This window comes from Crinia signifera, chromosome 19 (genome assembly GCF_055691185.1).
Source record: "Crinia signifera chromosome 19, ASM5569118v1, whole genome shotgun sequence".
Classification (NCBI taxonomy): Eukaryota; Metazoa; Chordata; class Amphibia; order Anura; family Myobatrachidae; genus Crinia; species Crinia signifera.
In genome coordinates, this window is record NC_139226.1 from 9,463,299 (window position 1) to 9,479,259 (window position 15,961).

At 46.4% G+C, this 15,961-nt stretch overlaps 1 protein-coding gene across 3 annotated transcripts in view; it reads left to right on the forward strand.

Moving 5' to 3' along the window:
* Positions 1 to 15,961, forward strand: part of NPHS1 (NPHS1 adhesion molecule, nephrin) — a 32,879-nt gene that overhangs the window by 16,008 nt on the left and 910 nt on the right. For 2 of the 3 annotated variants that reach the window (XM_083161597.1, XM_083161598.1), the window contains 17 exons: positions 121 to 250; positions 1,642 to 1,814; positions 2,028 to 2,168; positions 3,318 to 3,452; positions 3,808 to 3,929; positions 4,614 to 4,779; positions 5,481 to 5,637; positions 5,729 to 5,880; positions 8,756 to 8,867; positions 9,084 to 9,265; positions 10,600 to 10,659; positions 10,911 to 11,033; positions 11,675 to 11,699; positions 12,863 to 12,974; positions 13,119 to 13,233; positions 13,875 to 13,981; positions 14,069 to 14,623. In XM_083161597.1, the coding sequence (XP_083017723.1) occupies positions 121 to 250; positions 1,642 to 1,814; positions 2,028 to 2,168; positions 3,318 to 3,452; positions 3,808 to 3,929; positions 4,614 to 4,779; positions 5,481 to 5,637; positions 5,729 to 5,880; positions 8,756 to 8,867; positions 9,084 to 9,265; positions 10,600 to 10,659; positions 10,911 to 11,033; positions 11,675 to 11,699; positions 12,863 to 12,974; positions 13,119 to 13,233; positions 13,875 to 13,981; positions 14,069 to 14,191 (2,135 nt within the window). In that variant the 3' untranslated portion in view covers positions 14,192 to 14,623. Of the gene's footprint in view, positions 1 to 120; positions 251 to 1,641; positions 1,815 to 2,027; positions 2,169 to 3,317; positions 3,453 to 3,807; positions 3,930 to 4,613; positions 4,780 to 5,480; positions 5,638 to 5,728; positions 5,881 to 8,755; positions 8,868 to 9,083; positions 9,266 to 10,599; positions 10,660 to 10,910; positions 11,034 to 11,674; positions 11,700 to 12,862; positions 12,975 to 13,118; positions 13,234 to 13,874; positions 13,982 to 14,068; positions 14,624 to 15,961 lie in introns of those variants that run through there. The other variant, XR_014463536.1, reaches the window with a different exon arrangement.

Sequence of the window (15,961 nt, forward strand, 5' to 3'; positions counted from 1 at the left end):
GTAGCACGATGGACACGAATGGTCCATGAATGGTCCATCGTGGGGTCAATGTGTAAGCAGCCTGTCCATGTATGAGGCCTTTGCTCTGTACTTACTGTGCTTCTCTTACATTTTATTTAGTCCCCCCGATAGATGTTAAGATTCTCAACCAGAAGAAGCCGTATAAACGTGGAAGCACCGTCACTCTGGAGTGCAGGACCGGCAGCAGTAACCCCGAGGCCGCCATATCCTGGGTGAAGGACGGAGTAATGTGAGTTGTACCAAGCTGAGTTATCTGAGCACATGCTTGTTATATATATTTCCAAATTGTGGCCCCATGTTGAAATGTAGAGGGGCCTCCAGCAATGCAGCCCAAACATATCCAAACATTTGCACCCCACATCCAAGCCCTGGCCCATTCTTGCCGGTTCCAGTTACGCAACATTGCTTGCATCAGGCCCTATCTCTCACAGAGTGCAACTAAGCTGACCATCCACTCATTAGTCATCTCACGGCTCGACTACTGTAATGCTCTCCTCACCGGCCTCGCTCAATCCCAACTGGCTCCTCTCCAATCTGTCCTCAATGCTGCAGCCAGGCTCATCTTCCTCTCCCGCCGCTCTAATTCTGCCACTCCCCTTCAACAAAATCTGCACTGGCTTCCATTCCCCTACAGAATCCTCTTCAAACACCTCACACTCACATACAGGGCCATCTCTAATTCCATTGCTCCATATATCTCTAACCTCATCTCCATTCATACACCCTCCCGCCCTCTACGGTCGGCTGACGACTGTCGTCTCTCCTCCACCCTGATCACTGCTTCCCATGCTAGAGTACAGAACTTTGCCCGTGCTGCCCCCTTCAGTGGAACGCACTCCCTCGCTCCATTAGACTCTCCCCGACCTTGCAAAGCTTCAAACAGGCACTGAGAACTCACCTATTCATCAAAGCGTACCCTTCCACTGCATAAACCAGCTGGTTCTCCGACCCCTTGCCTGTTTACATCCTGCTATCTAACCACCACCCACTCGCTTGCACCTCTTGTAATCTGTCTGTCTCCCCCTCCTACTAGATTGTAAGCTCCTCTGAGCAGGGCCCTCTTCCCTCTGTTGTCAAAGCCCAGTTCTCTTCACATGTCACTCACAGCTCTCATATACTCCAACACTTAGTGACCATCTTTGTCCGCATACTCATCTCCATCATTGGCCTCAAGCCTCTAGTTGTATGTTGATTGAGTCCTCACTACTTACATTTAAGCTGTAATGTGTATTGAACTGTGGGGCTCTTTATTTGTACTGTATTTTTGTTATTTATTCAATGTTATGCCAAGTTTTGTCTCCCTGTATTATTCCTTTGTACGGCGCTGCGAAACACTTGTGGCGCCTTATAAATAAAATAATAATAATAGTAATAATAAAAATATCATGGCCACTGTGGTGAACTTCAGAGCCTCAAAGAAGGTCTGTCTCTGACCAGTGAAACCCTGTTCTAACTGACATGATAGTTGGTGCAGGAAGTGGTGGAGTTATCTACAGTTACCAGGTCATCTCTGGTTTCCAACGCTGCCCCACCACCTGCAGCACAGGAAACCAAACTTTTCTTCCGATTAGATCAGTAACAGCGATTACGAACAACTAATGGCACAACCTTTGTTTCCAGATTGAATGGGAAGAACCTAGGAACCAGGTCTGCAGAATATGGTGGGAGGTCCACCTCTAGTAGTGTCACGCTGAAATTGACCTCTGCAGATCATGGCAAACGGGTCTCCTGTGAGGCCTACAGTAGCGTCCTGAATGAGGGTGTCAACACCTTGTACAAGTTGGACGTCCTGTGTGAGTATCTTCACCATTTGATATTTCTGTTCTTCCAGGCCCTGTTAATTCAGGATTTGGCTGTTCAAAGTGCCAAATTGTGATGGTGAAAATGACCGGCCAACTTGGTGAAAAAGACCCTTGTCTGGTCTGGTCTAGCCATTGGCTGTGTGGTGATTGGCTTTGCTGGCGAGCTGGTAATGTTTGCAGGTCCTAAGTATTTTCCTATCTCAGTCCCACCAGAGTTCACAGATGAACAGCCAAAGATTGTCCACGCCGTGGAGCATGGTGCCGCCCTTATCCCTGTGCATATACGTGCCAACCCAACCGCTGTCAACTACACGTGGACCATGAATGGGAACAAACTTAACCTAGGTGAGGGGCAGGAGTAAGCAAGTGAAAACCCTCCACCGGAATGAGTGACAGTAAAATGGTAAAATGTATACAGAAGCCTACATATGGCTGTCTAAGATACTTTTCAGCCAGTAATTTGTGTCTAATGGCACCAGTGAAGCATGAGGTACAGCAGGGGACTATAAACTATTTTGCTCTGGGACCCCAACAAACAATAAAAATAATAACAGGACCCCAGCAAGTTACTGCAGAAGGTCATCACATCACATGTGTAGTCAGCAAACAGCACATACATGGCAGCATTGTGGAGGCATAAAATGATGTGAGGAGTCTGAAATAACAGACAATTCAAAAGATTTCTCAGACTCCTTTAATCAGTGACTGAGATTAGAGAAGTTATCAGCAATATGGAGCCGCGACCCCAGGCTGAGAAGGCGGGGACCCACTTTGGGGTCAGGACCCACAGTTTGAGAACCGCTGAGGTACAGTGTTTGTGTCTGATGCCTCAGCAATGTTAGGCTAAATAGTTATAAAAACTGGGCACCTTTAATTAAAGGTGCCCACAGAATGGGGGCGTGGCTGCACAGGATGTTGTTTCCTCAGGCCACGCCCCCATCCCCCCCCCTCTGCATCGCTGAATAGACGCTGTGTGCATGCCCACAGCTTCTACTCTCTTCAGGCTGGGGGGGACTCCCAATTGCCCTCCCCCGCCGCGGGACACTGGCGGCCCCGGGCGTTACCCGGAACATCTCCAAAACCGGGACATTTCTGTGGAAAGTGGGGCAGTTGGGAGGTATGGTATAGGGGCGGTCAGAATACATATGCCGGCATCCAGCCTAGAAAGAGCTGGTTGTCTACAAAATGACAACTATTAATAGCACATGTACTGTAGCAGTGACAGCCTCTAATCAATACATAGCAATTACAAGAGTGACATCTTGAGGCCAAGAGGATGTACTACACCTAGTTAATTTGAAAAAGAACAAAGTGTTAAACATAAAAAAGTATTCTGATATTATTTATTTTCCAGGGAAATCATTACAAAGTTAAATTATATTTTGCATGCTTGTTAATATATTATTTTGACACAATTCACTTGCTTAAACCTCATATTTTCTTCAAGGTGTAAATCTATTGAGTGACATTGACCTGGTTGTGTGTTGTGTGTAGTTTTCAGACATCACCTGAAAGAAGCCGGCGCCCTGGAGATTTGGAACGTTAGCCGGTCTGACTCCGGGGTCTATAGCGTCACCTGCGTGAACGTAGAGGGGACGAACAGCACCGTGGTGCATCTGGATGTGCATTGTAAGATCCCATCAGCAGCTATAACAATTATATACTCATTTTAATTCTATATTGTCAAAAGGTTGACACAAGTAAAAGGTTTACATGACAATGGTTGACACATAAAAAGGATAACAAGTTTTTCCTAATTGGAGGTGTCCACAGGTGTTGACAAAGACCACAAAACAGCAAAAAAACTCACATTGATCTTTTTATGTGACCTTTTCAAGGTCGACAGTTTTATTGTGTTGACCGTTTGTATGTGTCGACCTAGTAGCGAGTAGTGAGGGTTAGTACATCTAGTCTATTGTGATATTTTTGTAGAACGCATAGTTGGACCCTTTTCCTGACTATCTCCTTCCTTCGACCCACACAGACTCTCCATCCATCCGCAGCCTTAGTGACCCCACGGAGGTGGATCTGGGGTCGAGGGCTGAAATCGTGTGCACCGCCGATGCAAATCCGGCTATGGACACAATGTTCCAGTGGAGGTGGCTGGTAAGAAACATTTCCTTGCTACATTTCAGCTGCATTTTGAGAATGACCTTTTTGGGTGGAAATCCGGCACTTCTAGTAGGTGGCGACACGGGCCAGTCGGCGCTATGTACTAATGTCTGCACAGTTATATTGACCATATTGGGGCTTTAAGGCAAAGTGAATGAGGGGAAGGTTTATCAAAGCTTGAAGAGAGACAAAGTGGCGAGAAACAAAGTACCAGGCAATCAGCTCCTAACTGTCGTGTTGCAGGCTGTGTTTGAAATGTAACAGTTAGGGGCTGATTGGTTGGTTGTTTATTTCTCAACTCCCTTCTATCCTTGAGAAGATAATGTCAGAAAAAAACATTGTTTCCCCACCCGCCGAATGTGAGGGGCCTGTATATGAGGACATGAACTGAAACTGGAGGGAGGTAGGTTCAGTGGAAATGTTAGAAAGAATTACATCACAGAAAGGGTAGTGGATAAGTGGAATAGCCTCCCATCAGAGGTGGTAGAGGCTAAGACAGTAGAACAATTTAAACATGCTTGGGATAGGCATATGAATATCCTTACAAAGAAATAAGGATCAAAATGGGTTGATATTACCTGAAGGATAAAAAAGGGGCAGACTAGATGGGCCAAATGGTTCTTATCTGCCGTCAAATTCTATGTTTCTATGTTTCTATGATTCTATGTCTGGTGACAGGGTGACGAAGAGAGGGACCTATCCAGTTTGGAGCGGGAAGTGAATGGCCTCACTGGGCGTCTGATCATAAATGAGACAAAGCGGACTGACGCTGGGCGCTATGAGTGTACCGTGGATAACGGAATCCCACCCCCTATCAAGGCTGGCGCCCGTTTGATAGTGCGTTGTAAGTTAATAACCCTGCTATATCTAGCGCTATTAAGTGCTGTATAGTCCCTTATTACCCTTTACTGTAGGGAGTTGGTGGATACATAATACCTGGTCCCGTCAGGAAGGCGTAATCACACCTCGAAGATGGCATGACCATGCCCACGCATCCCAAACTCTTAGCCTAGTACTGGGGCCCAGAAAACCTCTTGGCGGCTCTGGCCACAGTCATAGTATGAGGAACATCACTGAAAATACAAGCAGACTTTCCTGTAATAAGTAAGGAGGCATCTAATGAACACCTGTCATGGTCCCTTTGGACTACACCACCCAATTTTACTAACCATGATTACAGTGCCATTCATTCAGTGTCCCTACTCACCTATGCCATCACCATTCCGAGCCCCAGTTGTTGACATGGAGGGTAATTGGCAGCTCCGTTCCTTTGAACTTGCATAATAAAGGTAAAGTAGCAAATGGGCCCATCAGTAATACTGCAATGGGGTTGGCCATCCCTACTTCTGTCGCCAAGGAGAAGACGTAAACTTAACATTAGCTGAAGATAAACGTTTACTTTGGGGACTGCTGAGAAGACTAGCAGAACTCCTAAGAGATGAACAAAGAGGGAGTTGAGAGGGGAGATAAAGAAGGGAACTAGTGGACAGAAAAATGGGCATGTGTGACCAATGGGATGATTTGTCGAACCCTATGCACTTGCAGTTAAGCCAGAAATACAGAAGGGGGTTCACCTGAGTAAGGTGGCTGTAACTGGAGATGGGAAAAGCTCTACTGGTCTCATCTGCAAAGCAGAGGGAATCCCAAGCGTGGCCTTCAGCTGGGCAAAGAACGGCGTGACGCTGGACTTCAAAAACCCCAGGTAACTCTCTTCTCCATCAGAACCTCCATGATCCCTGTGCTGCCACCACTAGCCTGCTACTTATTTACCTGCACTGCATGTGCTTTCTCAGGTACTCCGTGCAGACCTTTCATGAGCTATGGATTCACACCAGCACCTTGGTCATCGCTAATGTAAGCGCGGTGCATGACTACGCCATCTTCACCTGCACAGCCACCAACGCTCTTGGGTTGGACAGCTTCTCCATTCACCTGGTCAGCACAAGTAAGGATTTATCAATTTACTAATCGTCAATATACCTACAGGCCAGAAGCAGGATGTAAACAGCAACCTCACTGCCAAGTAGTTTACAAATGGGCATAAAATATTGTTAATTTTATATTAATTTACCTTCTTTTTTTTTTTTTGTCTCTAGGCCCTTCTTATTTAAATATTGTCAGCCTATTCATTTGGGGTGTGGTATATGGTCCCGACAGTCGGGATTCCGACAGTCATTAGCCTGACATCGGGATCCTGACTGGCCGGACTCAGCTGCACTCGCTCGCCACCTATTCTATTTTCCCTCTATGGGGGTCGTTGACCCCCACGAGGGAGAATTGCCGGTGGGTGACGGGACCCCGAGTGTCGGGGTTTTGACTGTCGGGATCCCAACGTCGGGGTTATGACTGTCAGGAGCCCGACTGTCGGGAAACTGTCTGGCGCCCATTCATTTGGACCCCATTTTATCAACCTGATAAACCTTTTTTATAACTCACCGTCTACCTTACTTCTTATTAATGGTACTAAGAGCCCACCGATAATAATGTCTAGAGAGATTAGACAGGGGTGCCCCCTCTTCTATCTTATTTAACCTCTCTTTGGATCCACTACTTAGACGATTAACTCTTGGCCTCTCCTAAAAGGCATTTGTATCAGAAACGTTGAATCTAAGCTAACTGCATTTGCCGAAGACATCCTTATTTATATTTCAAATCCTAGAACTTCTCTACGCCCTCCTCTAGACCTTCTGCATACCATGGGACGGGGCCCCTGGTTTTCATATTTATCTAGATAAGTCCAAAATTCTATACTTAAAAAATGGCTTTACACGTCCCAAGTAGGCGGCACAGTTAAGGGCCCCATACATCAGCAATTAATTGTGACAATTTTCAGATATGGAGATGATTGCCACAATTAATTTTAGATGTGTGGGCTCCCCCTTTTGGCAATCCCAATCAAAATCACCAATCGATTGCTTAATCAGGTTTTTAAACATGTTTAATAATCTGGTATTATCTGCAGATCTTTTTTAGATGTGTGGGCATTCCCAATTCGTCTTCTTCATCTATCTACATTATGAACAGCAATCGATTGGGCAATTTCCAGATATGAAGATGCAATCTTTAGATGGAAAAATCTGCCGATCACTGAAATAAATCTGTAATGTGTGGGCAAAGTCAGATAGATTGTAAAATCCATTTATCTGGCCAAAAAATCCTTGTATCTGGAAATCCATAAATTGTGATTGCTGATGTATGGGGCCCATTACTCATAAAATGGGCCAAGGGCCATTTGACCTATCTTGGTATAACAACATGTTCAAAATCTATATAGATATAATATAAGTAAGCTTATCATTATCTCGCAGTTAGCTGGACGGGATGAGTCGTCTCCAACTGTCTTATTTGGGAAGGGCGAATCTCTTAAGCATGATTTATTTTTCGAAACTTTTGTATCCCCTGCTATTATCTATCTGCTATTACAAAAATGTTTCAGGGGAGAGCGAGAATAGGGATGATAAAGTTATTTCAGCCCAAGTGGAATTTGGGAATAAACTTTCCTGACATATTAACGTACTGTATAACCATGCTACATTATTGAGATACTTAAAAGATTGGTTAGTAACGCATCAAATTTATGCTAATACTCCGCTGGAACAATTTTTTTTACCCCGTAGGTCTTAAGTGATGTTTTTACATATGGAGGACAAAGATATTCCCTCAGACGTACTTTTTAATCCTCTTTTAATGTCTGTTCGTAAACTGGGGATAATTCTACAGTACGTATTAGATTTCATCTTGACACAATACATCTACAGTACCTTTTGTACAGAACTCACACTTTCGGAATGGTATTGCACCGACAAGTTGCAAGTGGCGAGAGGCTGGTTTAAATACTGTAGAGTAGGACAGCTTATTAACCCCCAAAATAATAAGTCTCTCACCTTTTCAGGGGCCTCAACTAATTTCCCTGTTATTACAGCCTTTAACCCTCCAATTCTATATGGATAAAATATCCATACTATAACCAAAGGCTGATTGGGAGAACGACCTATCGTCAGATTACTCATCTATACCTACAGGCCTGAATCAATGGTTGGAACACTTTCCTTCTTTGTCTGTGGAAACACTACTAAAGATGTTACAGGACTCTATGACTACTTTTCCAATGGCTAAATTTACTGAAATGTATTTAACTATCTTCCATCATTCTTATATCTCTCCTTTAAGAGGATTTTTATGGGTATTCAGGACACCCCTATATGCCCAAAATGTAGATCTCCTCAAGAAGATTTATATCACTGCTTTTGGTCATGTCCTGTCCTTAAAAACTTTTGGATACAACTTAGAGGTTTTGCTAATGAACACTAAGCAAAAAAATTGTTGCTGGCAATTACATCTGCCGCCTCTCAGACCATTTTGCAAGTATGGATTCAAACTTCCAACCTTGAAAATTTTCAGTGACAAATTATTTTTCATGTTTCACATGGACTTAGTGGTGTAACTAGTAAATATGCACTCCCCCCCCCCCCCCCGGCGATTTCTATTTTTGTCATGTCATGAAGCTTTGACCAAATAAAAAGTTTAATTAAAAAAAAAGAAATAAACTGTGCGTAAATAGTGTTCTGTAGATATTGGGGGGACTGGTTACATACCGTATTTGCCGGCGTATAAGACGATTGGTCGTATAAGACGACCCCCCAACATTTACACTCAAAATATAGAGTTTGTTATATAAGTGCAGCCGGCGTATAAGACGACCCTCCCACTTGGAGGCATGTTTTTCAGGGGAAGAAAGTAGTCTTATACGCCAGCAAATACAGTACATGTTATGCTGTATTAAAATAAAACTTATTTTTCCTTCCTCTGTGGTCCTCAAGGCCGTCCCGATCCTCCCTCTAATCTGAAAGTCCTCAGCTCCACACATAATTCAGTGACCCTAGGATGGAATGCGGGGTTCGATGGGGGACTGGAGCAAAAGTTTCGCGTCAGGTTAGTGACCCACTCTTTAAGGTTTGTCCTTGAATAGACTTGCCATAATCTATAGGTTCTTGTACAACATACAATTTGTTTACATACATGTCCAGTAATCTAAGCTGTCAGTTCAATGAAAGTAATAGAATAGGTAATATGATCAGAAATGTGACTTGTCAAATAACAGTGCGCCATCTTGTGGTGAAGTAATAATACTACACTATGGTTTTGTAGGTATCGGTGGAGTGACTCTGAGAGCTTCATGTATGTGGATGTCTTCCCGCCACAGTCGACAGTGTTCACGATCACAGGGCTCAAGGGCAATACGGCCTACAACTTCTCAGTGAACTCCATCAACACGCTGGGAGACAGTGACTATGCAGATGGCGGAGCTGTGATCACTGTCACCACACAAGGTTACTGAACCTATCCCTTTGTGGGATGCAGTTAAAATCCCGGCGGTCAGGATCCCGGCGTTCAGAATCCCGATGCCGGAATCCCGACCGCCGAAATCCCGGCACTTTCTCCCTCCGTGGGTGTCCACGACACCCCTGGAGGGAGAATAAATTAGCGTGCCGAGCGTAGCGAGGCACCGGGCCCGCTGCGTGGTGAGCGCAGCGAGCCCGCAAGGGGGGGCGATCCACGTCCCCCCCTTGTCGGGATTTCGGCGGTCGGGATTCCGGCGTCGGAATTTTGAACGCCGGGTTCCCGACCGCCGGGATTTCATACTGAATCCCTCTTTGTTACCTTTGTTTTTTTATCCTGTTCAGTGGGACACAACACAGTGTTCTTTAGTTCGGTCTATAGTTATGCCAAGAGTAGCTTAGTGAGGGCACAGCTATTTTCTGTGCTCTTGTTCGCACACACTACAGCAGTAGCAGTGTAGGTCTTATAGGTCCTCAATACTGAGTCAGCAGTGGTGGCAGCAGTAGCAGTGTAGGCCTTATAGGTCCTCAATACTGAGTCAGCAGTGATGGCAGCAGTAGCAGTGTAGGCCTTATAGGTCCTCAATACTGAGTCAGCAGTGGTGGCAGCAGTAGCAGTGTAGGCCTTATAGGTCCTCAATACTGAGTCAGCAGTGGTGGCAGCAGTAGCAGTGTAGGCCTTATAGGTCCTCAATACTGAGTCAGCAGTGGTGGCAGCAGTAGCAGTGTAGGCCTTATAGGTCCTCAATACTGAGTCAGCAGTGGTGGCAGCAGTAGCAGTGTAGGCCTTATAGGTCCTCAATACCTATAGTCAGCAGTGGTGGCAGCAGTAGCAGTGTAGGCCTTATAGGTCCTCAATACCTATAGTCAGCAGTGGTGGCAGCAGTAGCAGTGTAGGCCTCATAGGTCCTCAATACCTATAGTCAGCAGTGGTGGCAGCAGTAGCAGTGTAGGCCTTATAGGTACTCAATACCTATAGTCAGCAGTGGTGGCAGCAGTAGCAGTGTAGGCTTTATAGGTCCTCAATACTGAGTCAGCAGCGGTGGCAGCAGTAGCAGTATAGGCCTTATAGGTCCTCAATACTGAGTCAGCAGTGGTGGCAGCAGTAGCAGTGTAGGCCTTATAGGTCCTCAATACTGAGTCAGCAGTGGTGGCAGCAGTAGTGCTGTCCAGTAAGTGATGGACCCTTGGCTTTGGACTGGTGGCTTTGTGCGCCAGGTGTTCTTTGTAAGTCCCATGCATGTTTAGATGTGGGTAGGTTGAGGCATGGTCACTGTTTGTGGAACATTTCATCTCATTTCCATTTTTGGGCAATGTTGTTCCAGGAGACTCCGACGTGGACATCCCCAAACCTGGAGAGCCAACTGCTGATGTTCCAAAGACGGGTGAGATGTGGTGAAAAGATGGTACAAAGAGGGTGACCAGAGGTGGTCAATGACTATGGTGCAGGACATCAGGGGTTTAATTTAGTCCAAGACTTAGGATAAGTCATTTATGCCATTAATGCCTGATGTACAAGCTGCTCAGAGCTAGATACTGTGGAACAAATCCAAAAACTCACCAGAGATGACCCCAGTCTTTAGCTGGTCTATAATGAGAAGATAACCAGAAGACCTCTTTGTCATTCCTCAACCAGACTCCTCCTTATGGACCCCGTACCTGTATGCAGCAATAGGCGCTGGAGGGGCTTTTGTCATTCTGTGCAACGCAGGGCTGGTTTGCTGTCTGGTGAGAAAATACCGGAGCAGGGTGAAAGAAGGTGAATATACATTTAGTAACATGGTGCAATTATCACAGGGGTCAAGAGTAGTATGTCCCATGTCCGGAACCCATCAGGACACTTTAAGAGTCCAACCCTGAGCTTCCAATCTGTAGGCTGCACACACTTTCTACACTGTAAGATTGGCAGGGGTTAAAGTGTGTGTGTGTGTGTGTGTGTGTGTGGAGGGCGGGGGGGGGGGGGAGACTGAGTGGTGGACCAACCTTATAAGTAAGTAGAACAGTAAGTTTTGTTTCTTTTATGTATATACAGTAATGTGAGCAATAAGCAGTGGTATATAAACCTTTGGGTGCTCCTCAGAGCTGAAGACAATGTGGGTGATAATAGACAGATATCCCTCTCTGTGTGCTACAAGTCACTAATCCTATTTAATGATACTAGAGTAATATGGCTGATAACAGAGAACAAAGGCTTAATATCGGCTGCACTGGAAATTTATTTAAAAAAAACAATTAGGGGCACTTGCGGCTGGGTTGCAACCCTAAATGAGTCCATTATTGTTATCTTTAATTAGTTTATATCAGACTACTTGTGTAGTTGATGTAGTTGTTGTTGCCGCGTTGATTAACTTATATTGTGTCCTTCAGATTAACATGTATATTTATTCCTCCCCCTCGCAGGTGACGCAGTAAAGAAAGATGACAGGTACAGTAAGACCACTGGAGTTCTGTACATTTATGCTGCTCCCACTAAGATGTTTATGTAATAACATGGATAAAACAGGCCATGGGTTTCAACCAATCACCTACCAGCTTTGGTCAGCCTAGCACGGAAGACCCGCTAGGCTGTTTTAGCGGGGCGCTGCGCCCTGCAGGATTTTTAAAGGGCAAAATGCGCCTTGCCCCTCCGGCAGCGCCCCGCTAAAACAGCCTGCCTGTGGTGTGTGTGGTGTGACCGTGGAAGTCCGGCGCCGCTGTAGCTAGCGGTGCCCGGCGCTTCCCCGGCATTGTAGAGCCTTCGGAGCAGGCCGGGCCCGCCCCCTTCTGTGATGGTGGCGTCCAGGCCCGCCCCTTTTCATCACGGCACGGCCTGGGCATGCCCCTGTTGTGACACTGGGGGCCCGGGACTGCCCAAAACAGTGACGTTGGCAGGCCCGGTCCGCCCCCCTGCAGCGTCACCCTGCACTCAGTAGTACCTAGAAGGAACTAGTAAATTTAATAATTTTGCTATTGTTGCCAAGCGCCAGTAAATTAACTAACAGCCAGAAACAAAAAAAAGTCAGTAAAACATTTTTGTTACTAAAAGTACAGCAACCTTCAAAGGCAAAGCGCCACATATCGCCCGGTGCAGCAATGAGCCCCCTTCTTCCAATCCACCATCACCCTCCTGTAAAACAAGTACTGTAAACCTTGTAAATGCAGGATGCATACCTTTATCATATCTGTCATAAACCTAAGAAGAAGAACATGCAAACTCCACACAGATTCGGCAATTGTGGGAATTGAATCCAAGAATTAAATTGAACCCAAGTGATAACAGAGAATGATCATGGTAGGGTTGTCTGAATGAGCCACATAGGATCCAGGGTGTTCTGAACTGCCATGCATGTCACATGGTGGGGACCACATTGGATCTGGCCTTGAGTAACTTCACTTGGTAACTGGCTTCTGTCTGCTGCCTGCCTGAGGCCATAAAGCTCTGATAGCATCCAGGCAAAGATGAGGGGAATGTATTAGGATACCCAAGTAAGTCCTATCAAGATGCATCTGGTGCTGGCTTCATAAATAATGTGCAGTGACCACATCCTATTCCTGTACATGATACTGGTACTGTACTACCGCTGTAACTGTGCACTGTAACCCATACAGCACACCCCACAGTGCCCAAAATGAGTATGGAGATGGAGAACTGATCAACAAACAAGCCAAGAAGACTCTTCTGATAGACAGTGGCTCAGACCTGAGCTCCAGTGTTTACCAGGTAAGACGAATATGGAGTTAAGAGAAGACCCTCAGGGGTGGAGAAAACCCTCAAGGGTGGAGGGGGTCAAGGGGTGGAGAAGATCCTCAGGGGTGGACCTTAGCAGCATCTGTTTACTTTGTTCCATACTTCCTGCTTTCTCAGGATAGTGCCTCTGAGTCCGGTCTGTACTACTACCCGACCCGGGATTACCAGCCATCTCTCTCTCCTCAGTATGAGAGTGCCGAGAGGGGGGACCCCGGACTCCAGAGCTGGGCTGGTAAGTGCCACCTCCCTCCACCAATACAGTATACAGTATTCCAGAGTATTCCACCGAAGGTGCAAATAGACTCAAGTAAATCACTCTCTCAGCCACATATGGACCAGTCTATGGAGTAGCCGCTCTGTTAATGGGCAGTAGTTTTAGAGGTCCTCCACCGGTCTTCCGGTTCTCTGCAGAAACATATCCTTGCAGTTTCTTGGATAGAACCTTGGCTAAACTTCCTGAGTTGGCTTCACTGCTGCCTGCCCTAACCTATGGCTGGGTTTCTGAACAATGCAGTGTCTATCCTTATCTGTACATGTGAGTGAGCTGTCCATTCTGCTTCTTGGTCTTCCAGTGACCTCCAGGGCCAGTTTATGGTGGGTCCTTGGTCCACCCTGACTGATGACATCTGATCTAATTCACATTAGCTTCCGCACATAGGCACCATGGACAATGTAAGATCTGAATATTGAATCTGCTAAAGTAGACATATATTGGAAGTGAACTGCTTAATCTAGGACTGGAGTGTGGACGTTGGGTTCCTACAGATGCAATTCCACATATAAAGGGACAAGGCCGGGTCACATTTCTCCAATGACCTTTAGAGCATACGTCAATTTGCCATACAGATCCCCCCTGTTATGTATCTCTTACAGAGGGTGGCTATGAAGACTGGTACGGCGCTTCCGATGCCCACGAGTATGAGGAAGTCCAAGGAGGTTACCCGCCATACTCCAGAACAAGATGGCAGCATGGCATGGCGGTATGTCACATGATCACAAGATTCAGGGAAATTGCTGGTTGTATTTACTGTAGTCCAATCAGAGTTTATCCTTCTTTGTCTCCGCAGGACGGGGAGAGAGGGGACCGCCCATGGGAGGGATTCCAGGAGCCGGAGAGGGTCTACGATGAACCAGAGTCATTATCTGCGGTGTATGAAACCCCATATGGAGGGCAGGGGCACTTAGTGTGAGCTGGGGATACTGCACCAGGACTTCTAAATCTGACCTATAATCTTATTTCAAACCCTGGTTCTCAGATCCCTTACGGTAAATTGAATAATAAAACAAAGATAAAGACCCATCCCCCTAAAAAAATAATAATAATAATGCCATGAATTTGCCCCAAACTTGATTCTTTTTATGTTTTCTAGGACCAGGCAATCTGCCTGTGTAACTGATAGGGGTGACAATTGGTAGCCCCTTTGTACAATAATATAGCAGGAGACTTTCAGCAGGAGTCCGGGGAGGGGGGCGCTTAAGCTTGATGTCATTAAGCCCCACCCCCATGAATGAAAGTGACCTAATTTGACGATCCCCGCAGGAGGGGGCGGAGCTAAACGTCGCCATTATGACAGTTTAGCCCCACCCCCTCCCCGGAGATCATCAGGTAAGGTTATTTAAACACCGCGGTCAGGGGGGGGGGGGGGAGGGAAGCCGCAATCAGGGGGGGGGGGGGGAGCGGGGGTCCCCCAGAATCCGGGAGGGTTGCTCACCTTTCCGGGGGGCCAGGAAGGTGACCCGATTTTCGGGACCCTCCCGGCCATTCTGGGAGGGTAGGCAACCCTGTAATATAGTCATTTTTGCTTATAAACTCTTTAGGCTTACCAAACATGTTTGATACAGGATGTTGTAATACAAATGAAATTGTATCTTACGTTTCCTGTGTTGTAATAACTCTACTTACACAGGATATAACGGTATAAGTTGCTCACTGAATGCTGCCATATCAAAGGTCACTTACTGTTCTTACTTTAATTATTTGACAGAAACATACGTTAACGAAGACTTTATTGTTACAGATAGATTCTCATGGTCTTGTTTAAAGAAAAAAATTGTAGAAAACAAAATGATCACGACAGCTCCCAGGCCCTTATTCTGATCGGTGCGGCCCGATCAGAATATGCGGCCGCAACCGTGCAGGCGAATCCCCGCCTTCTATACGGATCGCCACCTGCCGTCCGTACGCGGATATGTGGCGATCCGCATGAAATTGGACGGGGATACGCCTCCTCCATGGTGGGAGCAGCCCCTGCATTCGATGGTCGCCGAACATCGAATGCAGGGCCGCACGCTCCACCAGGTCCCGCAACACAAGACCACACGGACACTTGTCCGTGTGAAATCTTGTATGGGGGCGGGCAGCTGACATCCGGCGATGTCAGATGCCCGCCCCGTACCCACGCGTCACGGCCTCATTACCATGCATACGCCCCGCGTTTGCATGGGAACGCCCATGAAACGCGGGGCGTATGCATAGGGTAATGAGGATAAGTAGCCCCTCACGCCCCTCTACGCCCCCTGTGCGGCGTATAGAGAATCCTTGCGGCGAATTCGCCTGCACATGCGCAGAGTGACCTCTGCACATGCGCAGTAGATAAACATCGGCGGCCCGTACGCAAGCGGGAATATCCGCATCGATCAGAATAAGGGCCCCAGTTGGGATTGTCGAGTTCCTGCCGGTGGTTTAATATTATCCACTGGTCTAGAAAGCTGATGACATCTGATACTGGGGGGGATTACAAAAATCAAATGGGTACGAATGCATGTATTGATACCCATTTGATGTAAAATACAGCTGATAAATTAGCATCATGGTGTACGACTGAATACACCATTGGTAGAACTCGGCCGTCTGAGGTGGGGGTTTGCATGCACGAAATCGGCCCATTATGAAGGCGTCTGAATCAGCCCCTTTGTTTCTGTGCAGGGTAAATACTGGCTGCTTTATTTTTACACTACAA